This window comes from Trachymyrmex cornetzi, unplaced genomic scaffold, assembly GCF_001594075.2.
Source record: "Trachymyrmex cornetzi isolate Tcor2-1 unplaced genomic scaffold, Tcor1.1 scaffold147, whole genome shotgun sequence".
In the NCBI taxonomy this organism is placed as follows: domain Eukaryota; kingdom Metazoa; phylum Arthropoda; class Insecta; order Hymenoptera; family Formicidae; genus Trachymyrmex; species Trachymyrmex cornetzi.
The window spans coordinates 4,909,300-4,920,567 of record NW_017296059.1 but is presented as its reverse complement, the minus strand read 5'-3'; the positions used below and the strand labels follow the sequence as shown (position 1 = coordinate 4,920,567).

The window sequence follows — 11,268 nt, the reverse complement described above, 5'->3', positions numbered from 1 at the left end:
TAACCAATCAATAATCAGTAAAACGCGAAACCACAACAGCGGATCGCTTCTAATTGGTTACGCGGTTACGCGATACGCGGTAAATACACCTCATGGGACTCCAGCCTCATACAAAAGGCATTTCATATTACTGCTGAAATTTTGGGCTAATTTCTGATTGGTTGTTCTAGTACTTTTCCGCCATTATGCGCAATGAAATACCTTATATTCTTAAGGCCCGTCTACAATACATGGAGTAAGAAGTAAGAGTAAGAAATTGACCAATCACAGTCGAATGTGAGAAGAATAATCGATTGTGATTGGTCAATTTCTTACTCTTACTTCTTACTCCGTGTATTGTAGACGGGCCTTTATACCATGACTACGACCATCCGATAAAGGATTCCAAAGTATGCGCAGTAGCAGTAACATACCGATAGCATTTGATTGGTCGATGATAGTAAAATGCAATGCCGATAGCGTTTGATTGGTCAAAATTTGCCCCCTCTTTGCCCCATCATGCGCAATGATTCACAATTTCGATTCCACCATACTACGACTACCTCTAGTTAGAAATATCAGGATGGTCATTCCAGTTTACGCCAGAAAGAAACCAGAGAATGGAGTGGAGTAGAGAGGGCGTATCCTATTTTAGACAAATCTCCGTTTAGTAACACCTCTATGTACACAAACCGAGTATGTTAAACTATTCAGCCACAGATATTTCTAGGTGCAGAGAGGTTCCTCTCTGCTAGGGGTAACATATTAACAATAGATATGCCCAGTGAGAAATGATAATGGTCTCGACATCGAATCGATTGTTATTTCTCACTGAGTATGGCCATTGCACGGAATATAACTAAACCAAGAAAAAAATCACGAAAACTGTGAATATGTCAAGTTTTAAGCGCTTGAAATATTTATAATGTATACATAGTACAAATATATAACTTTTCAAATAAATAATTGAACAAGAAATACAATTACTCTTCATTATACTAGTATTATGTATATATTGTATTATAATCTCACCATCAATCTTCTTAATTACAATTGTAATTGACAAACTAATAAATTTCGTAAATATTCTAAGTTGTTAATAATAAAAATAAAAAAGATGTGAACAAATATTTATTATAAATAATTATTCTTAAGAAACTTCTTACCGATTATGATAATTGTTATAAAAGAATAATAAAGTTTACACCTTTCATAGCTCGGTTTTTGAATTGACCGGTGGTAGAATCTTCTTATTTATAGTTGAAATTTAAACGAGCGAATTATACAATATATTTTCTATTGTAATCATTTTTTAATTTATATATTATTATATCTAGTTAATATAATCATCTACGTATAAAAGGAGGGTACTTGTGATCCAATCTATTCAAGTACAGATACAATTATTTATATTTATTTCATTATAAATATTTTTATATTGTTACAAAACTTCAGTTCGATAAAGTTGTAATCACAGATAATTATACTTTAAGATTTATAATATTACATTAACAAATCGGTAATATTATATTGTCAGGGAAAAAATGTTTTATATATAAGTATATATAATTATATAAAATTATTACATAAAATTATATATAAAATTGACATATTTCATTTACAATCGTATATAATTGTTTATAAAATATGTTCATAGCATTTTCTAGAATATGATAATTAAAGTATAAAGTTTATAGGATTACAAATTCATGTTAAATACATATTCATATTGTAGGAATACATATGATTATGTGTATGTAACACACAAAAATTCGTGGACACATATCTAGGACTAATTATACTCCGCATGTAAATATTTTTAATTGTTATTATTTTGTAAATAACGTACTAATAATTTATTTGTTTTAAAAATGCTATCTATATAATATTGTCATATGTACTACTGTAATGCAAGTCTTTTATTCTTTGTTATTATTATAATTATACACTATTTCAAAATAGTCTAAATTATAATGTTTTTTTACGTTATGTTATTTAATGTGCATTATAATAAAATCCTGATTTGTCAAGTTGCTTTTTCGCAGGAATCTAATACTAATGTAACACTATTGATATCAAGAATGAATTTAACTGCAAATAAAGACATTGACTGCGTATCAATTACATTACTATACGAATCAATTGTATTGACAGTTGCGTTATATCACATAATAATTATAATATTACATGCTACAGAGCATAAATTAAATGCTATCCTATTGTCGGATACTATTATTCGAATCACATTCTTATGAATGTTAGTCTTCTTAATGTAAAGGAGAACCGAAGCTCGTTCATTGTCAATGTCAAGTTAGATTGTATATTTCTAGCTTCTGCTAAATTGTATATTACATTTAAATATAAACGTATACGTAACTGGCATTTATCAGAAAATCGAAATTCCGGCAATGTATTTTTTAGAGATAAATGTTAATTTAAACGTTGCTCTTCATAATCTAGAGATGTATCCGATTCGTTACTATAGATTACCAGTAGTTCCCCCTTACATTCAGGAAAGCAAAGGCATAATTCATAAAATACCATTGACATTTCTGATGTATGTCTTATTACGTTTGTAGCTATTTTGAATATAGATTGCCTGGGCCACGCTAAGTATAAATAGGGAGATGTACATATTTTTCCGCAATGGAAGCAATTATCGATTTTATTTCTACTAATATGTTCATTCAATTCATCTCTTCGGAAAATTACATGTCTATCTCTGTGAACATATTGATTTAATTTATTACATACATTATTAAGTAGAAATTTGTATGATGTACCCTATTTTTTCTAAAATTACATTATAGTACACAACAAGTCCAAAAAAACAACGTACCTGCAATATTGCTGCAGTGCTTTTGCTGCAAATTGAGCAAGGCTTGGTAACATTATGTTACATTCCCAATCTATGTCACTGACTAATGGATTCATTGAAATATCTATAGTTTGCAATTTCAAATTAGTGATCCCGGCTGGTAGATATTTTAAAAAGTTATGCGACAAATCCAAAGTCCTAAGATTTCGAACCTTTTCAATGCCTTGTGGTAAATATCCCAACAAGTTGTGACTTATTTTCAATTCAACTAAAGCATTCAAATTCCAGATATATTCCGATAATTCGATCAGCTATAAATTAATGACATTCATAATTGCAGTGCGATTAATTATAATTGTTAATTTGCACAAGTTATAAGTAACGTACCTGTTAGATGTAATTTTCCACTCAACAATATAACTGTAACATAACACACGTGTTACATTACGGTTATGTTATTGAGTAGAAAATTACAACTAATGGGTACGTTACATGTAACTTTATGTTCATTAGGTCTTTATTTATGGCAACATCGCTTTAATTAGTGATTGTGATATTTTACAATGACTTACCGAATTATTACTTATATCTAGAAAACGTAAAGTTCTCTTAATTCGTGCTTCTTTTAGCCATACCCATCCAGAATATCGTCCCAAACAATTGTATGATAAATTGAGCTGTCGAAGACAATGCAAAGCGCCCAATTTTCTCGGCAACACATCAATTTTATTATTTGATATGTTCACATCTGTTAAATTTATCCACCTTGTACTATTATTGAAGCTCGTGAATAATGGCTCGTAAAACTTCCAAAGTAACATAAATTTTTCTATCCGATTTTCTAAAATTCGACGTTTCTTCTTAATTGGCGGATCTTCAAATATTTCAGAACTTTTTGTCTCATATATAATCTGTATTGAAAATAATTATTTAAATTAGATTTGTGATTGCTAAAGTCATTATGCTACGAGTTTAAAATAATAATACTTAATATTATATAACTATAATACATGTAACTTCTCAAGTGAAGTGATTAATAAGAAATAAAAATATTTTTTACTAATACATATTATAGCAACTATTCACCATTGTGCAAAAACAATGTAAGTCTTATATTGTAATTATATATTATTAAGAATCAAATAAATTTTGTAATTCGGGGGTTGCTAATAATATACGTTGCTGATAATATACAAAATTTGAAGATCTTTGTCGTGAATATATAATTTATCCCAAGATTCCTGCAAAAATCCATAAAAATTATTTGGTCTGAAAGGATCTGATATATGTAAAAGATGTATGAATTTTCGTGATTTAGGCTTAATAAACACTTACAAATTATTACGTCCAATGTATCTCACGTTCTGTTTAAGAAACCAAATTTTTAAATATTTACATAAAAAGAGAGTCTACTGCACATGGTATTGTTTTTATCACACACTTGCTTGTTTTATTACTGCTTTTGTGTAGAAAAATTTAGTATTCCATAGACTTGTAATTTCTAATTTATAACATTGCGGTTTTCTTGTCAATTCTAAATTAGTTAAGGTGATGTTCTGACACGAGCTTCGAGGCAACTGTCGTATTTGGTTATTACTTGTTGTTTTATATTAGAGTGACACTGATACAAATGTGAAACAGTATATTGTAAAGGTCGATTTTAAACTAAAGATTATAACTGACATTAAAATAATAATAACGCGCTCGTTACATTTATCATTCAGAAAATTCTGTTTTCTGAGACTTACAAATTGTGTTTGCCAATTTTCAAAATTTATATACATTATATATATAGTTAAATTTATGTTCAAATAATAAATAGATACTTAAATGATACATTATAAATTACTTATCACAGTTTTAAATATTAAAATCTAAATACATATATTATAGAAACTATTCAATATACAAACAATATTAGCACGACTTAATATATCTTAAGGAACATTTTTTTATAACGATAAATACAATATTTTTTCGCGGATAACACGGATTCAAGAATTTGATTCATGTGAATTTATCCAATCTAATCCGTTTTCTCGTTTGCTGAGTTGGGTGCACTTCTGTTAACCACATTTGACGTTTGGTTTACTGATTATGTGATAATTAATTTTGTTAATGTGTGATTATAAAAACTAAACTTTAGTTGAAAACAATAATTTGATTAAGTTACATTATAATATGAGGATATGTTAGAAATTTTTCAAAAAAATTGTGCACTTTTAATTTAATTGTATCAGAAACAAGAACTACCATTAATCATTATTTCATGACTACCCCAGTTTAGAAATGTCAGGTTAGTTTATTCTAGTTTAATCAGAAAGAAATCTAAGAGTAAAGTGGAGTAGAGAGGACATATCCGCGGTTTAAACAAATCTCCTTTTATTGACGCCTTTATGTGGATAAATCGTGTATGTTGAACAGATATTTCTGGGTGTAACATATTGATAAGTCCGGATCTACAATAGGATTTTAAGCCATAAGCCATAAGAAATGAGCGCATCACTGTCGCTTATTCTATTCGGATTCGACTGTAATTGGTCAATTTCTCACAGCTTAAGGCTTAAAACACCTATTGTAGATCCGGGGTAATGAATGCGTTCCGAGATATGAAGCACATGATGCATCATTTGTTCGTGTTGCTCGTCAAATAATAAAGAAAGATAAAATGACATCATGCGCTTCATGCGTAACTCGGAACGCAATCATGTGCGGCCACACACACATAGCACGAAATAGAACCAAACAAAAAACTAAGTTACGAAGACTGTGAATAATATGTCCAGTTTCAAGCTTAAAATATTTACAATGTATAAATAGTGCAAATATATAACTTTTCTAATAAATAATTGAATAATAAGAAATAAAATTACTCATCATTATATACTGCATTACGTATTATACGTATAATCTCACCATCAATCTTATTATTATATACAATTGCGATTCGTAAACCAATAACTTTTGTATATATTTTGAGTTGTTAATAATAATATTATAAGAGTTGAAATAATATTTATTATAAACAATTATACTTAAGAAACTTTTTACCGATTTATAATTAATTTACACGTTACTCAAATTTCGTTCTTAAATTCCTTTCAACGAAATTATTTTGAATATGATGTTTTATCAAGATCAGTCTCTTACTGTCATGCTTTAATTATTATTTATTGCCTTATAAATTAGATTGACGATAATAGAACCGAATGTTTAACACAGAAAGAAGATCAATATTTGAAATTTTAAATTATAACTTAAATTAGATGATTGTATGATAACGTTATTATTTTTCATGAAATAATACTAAAAATAATAATAAATCAATAAATACGTAATTCATGAAAAGCATATTTAATATTAAAAAGTGCCAATCTTCTTTATACCGTGAAGATATTTATATATAAATATATATATTTGTTTATTGTAAGAGTACATTTAATTATTCTAATGCTCTTGGTTTTGTTATATCTAATTAATATAATCATACGTATAAAATGAAGGTATTTGTGATCCAATGTATTCAAATACAGATAAAATTATTTATATTTATTTTATTATAAGAGTATTTTTATAATTACGAAACTTCAGTTTGATAAAATTGTAATCACAGACAATTTTATATTTTAAGACTTATTACTTTAACAAATCGGTAACATTATGGCCCGGGAAAAAATGTTTCATATAAAAGTATATATAATTATATAAATTATATGAAATTATTTATAAAATTAACATATTTTATATACAATTGTATATAATTATATATAAAATATGTCCTTCTTTAAAACATTTTTCAAAAGTGACATTTAAAATGCAAAGTTGATATGATTACAATCATCAAATTTCAATTTGATAAAATTGTAATCACAGATAATTATACTTTAAGATCTATAATGTTACTTTAACGAATCGGTAATATTATATTGTCACGGAAAAAATGTTTCATATATAGAAGTATATATAATTATATAAAATAATTATATAAAATTATCTATAAAATTGACATATTTTATTTACAATAGCACATAAATGTATATAAAATATGTTCATAGCATTTTCTAAAATGTGATAATTAAAATATAAAGTTTATAGGATTACAAATTCATGTTAAATACATATTCATATTGTAGGAATACATATGATTATGTGTATGTAACACACAAAAATTCGTGGACACATATCTAGGACTAATTATACTCCGCATGTAAATATTTTTAATTGTTATTATTTTGTAAATAACGTACTAATAATTTATTTGTTTTAAAAATGCTATCTATATAATATTGTCATATGTACTACTGTAATGCAAGTCTTTTATTCTTTGTTATTATTATAATTATACACTATATCAAAATAGTCTAAATTATAATGTTTTTTTACGTTATATTATTTAAAGTGCATTATAATAAAATCCTGATTTGTCAAGTTGCTTTTTCGCAGGAATCTAATACTAATGTAACACTATTGATATCAAGAATGAATTTAACTGCAAATAATGCTTTGACTACGTATCGGTTACATTATTATACGAGTCAATTATATTGACAGTTGCGTTATATCATATAATAATTACAATATTACATGCTACAGAGCATAAATTAAATGCTATCCTATTGTCGGATACTATTATTTGAATCACATTCTTATGAATGTTAGTCTTCAAGGTAAAGGAGAACCGAAGCTCGTTAATTGTCAATGTCAAGTTAGACTGTATATTTCTAGCTACTGCTAAATTGTATATTACGTTTCAATATAAACGTATACGTAACTGGCATTTATCAGAAAATCGAAATTCTGGCAATGTATTTTTTAGAGATTAATGTTAATTTAAACGTTGGTCTTCTTAATTTCGAGATGTATCCGATTCGTTACTATAGATTACCCCAGTAGCTCCCCCTTACATTCAGGAAAACAACAGCATAATTCATAAAATACCATTGACATTTTTGATGTATGGCTTATTACGTTTGTAGCTATTGTTAATATAGGTTGCCTGGGCCATGCTAGGTATAAATAGGGAGATGTACACATTTTTCCGCAATGGAAGCAATTATCGATTTTATTTCTACTAATATATTCATTCAATTCATCTCTTCGGAAAATTACATGTTTATCTCTGTGAAAATATTGATTTAATTTATTACATACATTATCAAGTAGAAATTTGTATGATGTACCCTATTTTTTCTAAAATTACATTATAGTTCATAACAAGTTCAAAAAAGCAACGTACCTGCAATATTGCTGCAGTGTTTTTGCTGCAAATTGAGCAAGGCTTGGTAACATTACGTCACATTCCCAATTTGTGTCACTGACTAATGGATTCATTGAAATATCTATAGTTTGCAATTTCAAATTAGTGATCCCTGCTGGTAGATATTTTAAAAAGTTATGCGACAAATCCAAAGTCCTAAGATTTCGAAGCTTTTCAATGCCTTGTGGTAAATATCCCAACAAGTTGTGACTCAATTTCAATTCCACTAAAGCATTCAAATTCCAGATATATTCCGATAATTCGATCAGCTATAATTTAATGATATTCATAATGGCAGTGCGATTAATTATAATTGTTAATTCGCGCAAGTTACTTGTAACGTACCTGTTAATTGTAATTTTCCACTCAATAATATAATTGTAACTTAACACACGTATTACGTTACGGTTATGTTGTTGAGTGGAAAATTACAACTAATCAGTACGTTATATGTAACTTTATATTCATTAGGTCTCCATTTATAGCAACACCGCTTTAATTACTGATTGTCGTGATATTTTATAATGACTTACCGAATTATTACTTATATCTAGAAAATGTAAAGTTCTCTTAATATGTGTTTTTTTTAGCCATGCCCATTCAAATCGTCTCAAACAATTATGTGATAAATTGAGCCGTCGAAGACAATGCAAAGCACCCAATTTTCTCGGCAACACATCAATTTTATTATTTGATATGTTCACATCTGTTAAATTTAGCCACTTTGTACTGTTATTGAAGGTCATGAATAATGGCTCGTAAAACTTCAAAAGTGATATAAATATTACAATTTGATTTTCTAAAATTCGACGTTTTTTCTTAATTGGCGTATCTTCAAACATTTCAGAACTTTTTCTCTTATATATAATCTGTATTGAAAATAACTATTTAAATTAGATTTGGGATTGTCAAATTCATTATGCTACAAGTTTAAAATAATAATACTTAATATTATATAACTCTAATACATGCAACTTCTCAAGTGAAGTGATTAATAAGAAATAAATATATTTTTTATTAATACATATTATAGCAATTATTCACCATTGTGCAAAGACAATGTAAGTCTTATATTGTAATTATATATTATTAAGAATCAAATAAATTTTGTAATACAGGTTGCTAATAATATACGTTGCTGATAATATACAAAATTCGAAGATCGTGAATATATAATTTATCCCAAGATTTCTGTAAACAACCATAAAAATTATTTGGTCTGAAAGGATCTGATATATGTAAAAGATGTACGAATTTTCGTGATTTAGGCATAATAAATACTTACAACTTATTACGTCCAATGTATCTCACGTTCTGTTTAAGAAACCAAATTTTTAAATATTTACATAAAGTGAGGTCTACTGCACATGGTAATGTTTTATCATACACTTTCTTGTTTTATTACTTTTGTAGGAAAATGTAGTACTCCATAGACTTGTAATTTCTAATTTATAATATTGCGCGCTGTTTTCTTGTTAATTAAAAATTATTTAAGGTGATGTTCTGACACAAGCCTCGAGGTAACTGTCGTATTTGGTTATTACTAGTTGATTTATATTAGAGTGACACTGTTACAAATGTGAAACAGTATATTTTAAAGGTCGATTTTAAACTAAAGATTATAACTGAAATTAAAGTAATAATAACTCGCTCGTTACATTTATTTTTCAAAAAAATCGGTTTTTTGAGTCTTGTAAATAGTGTTAGCCAATTTTCAAAAATATATATATTATATATATAGTTAAATTTATGTTCAAATAATAAATATATACTTAAAAGATACATTATAAGTTACTTATTAGAGTACTGAATATTAAAATCTAAAAACACATATATTATAGAAGCTATACAAACTATTCAATATACAAACAATATTAGCGCAATTTATCATATCTTAAGAAAAATTTTTTATAACGGTAAATAGAATATTTTTTCGCGGATAACACGGATTCAAAAATTTAATTTATGTGAATTTATCTAATCTACTCCGTTTTCTCGTTGGCTGAGTTGGGTGCACTTCTGTTAACCACGTTTGACATTTGGTTTACTGATTATGTGATATTTAATTTTGTTTATGTGTGATTATAAAAACTAAACTTTAATTGAAAACAATAATTTGGTGAAGTTACATTATATTATGAGGATAAGTTAGAAATTTTACAGAAAAATTGTACGCCTTTAATTTAACTGTGTCAGAAACAAGAACTACCATCAATCATTATTTCATGACTACCCTAGTTCAGAAATGTTAGGCTGGTTTATTCTAGTTTAATTCAGAAAGAAATCTGAGAGTATAAAATCGAGTAGAGAGGACATATCGGCGTTTTTGACAAATCTCCTTTTAGTGACGCATTTATGTGGACAAATCGTGTATGTCGAACAGATATTTCTGAAAGTAACATATTGACAAGTCCGGATCAACAATAGGATTTTATTCCATAAGCCATAAGAAATGGCCGAATCACAGTCGCTTACTCTACTCGGATTCGAATGTAATTGGTCAATTTCTTACGGATTAAGTCTTAAAACACCTATTGTACATTCGGGGTAATAAATGCGTTCCGATTTATGAAGCGCATGATGCATCATTTGTTCGTGTTGCTCGTCAAATGATAAAGAAAGATAAAATGACGTCATGCGCTTCATACGTAACTCGGAACGCAGACATGTGCGGCCATAGCACGGAATAGAAATAAACAAAAAACTAAATTACGAAAACTGTGAATAATATGTCCAGTTTCAAGTTTAAATATATACAATGTATATAGTTCAAATATATAACTTTTGTAATAAATAACTGAATAAGAAGAAATAAAATTAATTATCATTATATACTGCATTACGTATTATGCGTATAATCTCACCATCAATCTTATTATTATATACAGTTCTGATTCGAAAACCAATAATTTTGTATATAATCTCAGTCGTTAATAATAATATTACAAGAATTGAAATATAATTTATTATAAACAATTATACTTAAGAAACTTTTTACCGATTTATAATTAATTTACATTACTCAAATTTCATTCTTAAATTCCTTTCAACGAAATTATATTGAATATGATGTTTTATCAAGATCGGTTTCTTACTGTCATGCTTTAATTATTATTAATTTCCTTATAAGTTAGATTGACGGTAATAGAACCTAATGTTTAACACAGAAAGAAGATCAATATTAAAAATTTTAAATTATAATTTATATTAAATG

At 27.3% G+C, this 11,268-nt stretch overlaps 2 protein-coding genes across 2 annotated transcripts; both read right to left on the bottom strand.

Moving 5' to 3' along the window:
* Positions 1-2,409: 2,409 nt before the first annotated feature.
* On the bottom strand, positions 2,410-5,953 carry LOC108757591 (ras suppressor protein 1). The gene is made up of 4 exons (XM_018502051.1): positions 5,948-5,953; positions 3,370-3,708; positions 2,819-3,108; positions 2,410-2,701 (listed from the first exon to the last, which is right to left on the bottom strand). Exons 1-4 carry the CDS (start codon positions 5,951-5,953, stop codon positions 2,410-2,412), a joined length of 927 nt encoding a protein of 308 aa, XP_018357553.1.
* Positions 5,954-7,678: 1,725 nt separating this feature from the next.
* On the bottom strand, positions 7,679-8,800 carry LOC108757590 (leucine-rich repeat-containing protein 40). Its single transcript, XM_018502050.1, has 3 exons — positions 8,588-8,800; positions 8,034-8,323; positions 7,679-7,916 (listed from the first exon to the last, which is right to left on the bottom strand). The coding sequence occupies exons 1-3, from the start codon at positions 8,798-8,800 to the stop codon at positions 7,679-7,681; spliced, it is 741 nt and encodes a 246-aa protein (XP_018357552.1).
* Between the last annotated feature and the right edge of the window lie 2,468 nt (positions 8,801-11,268).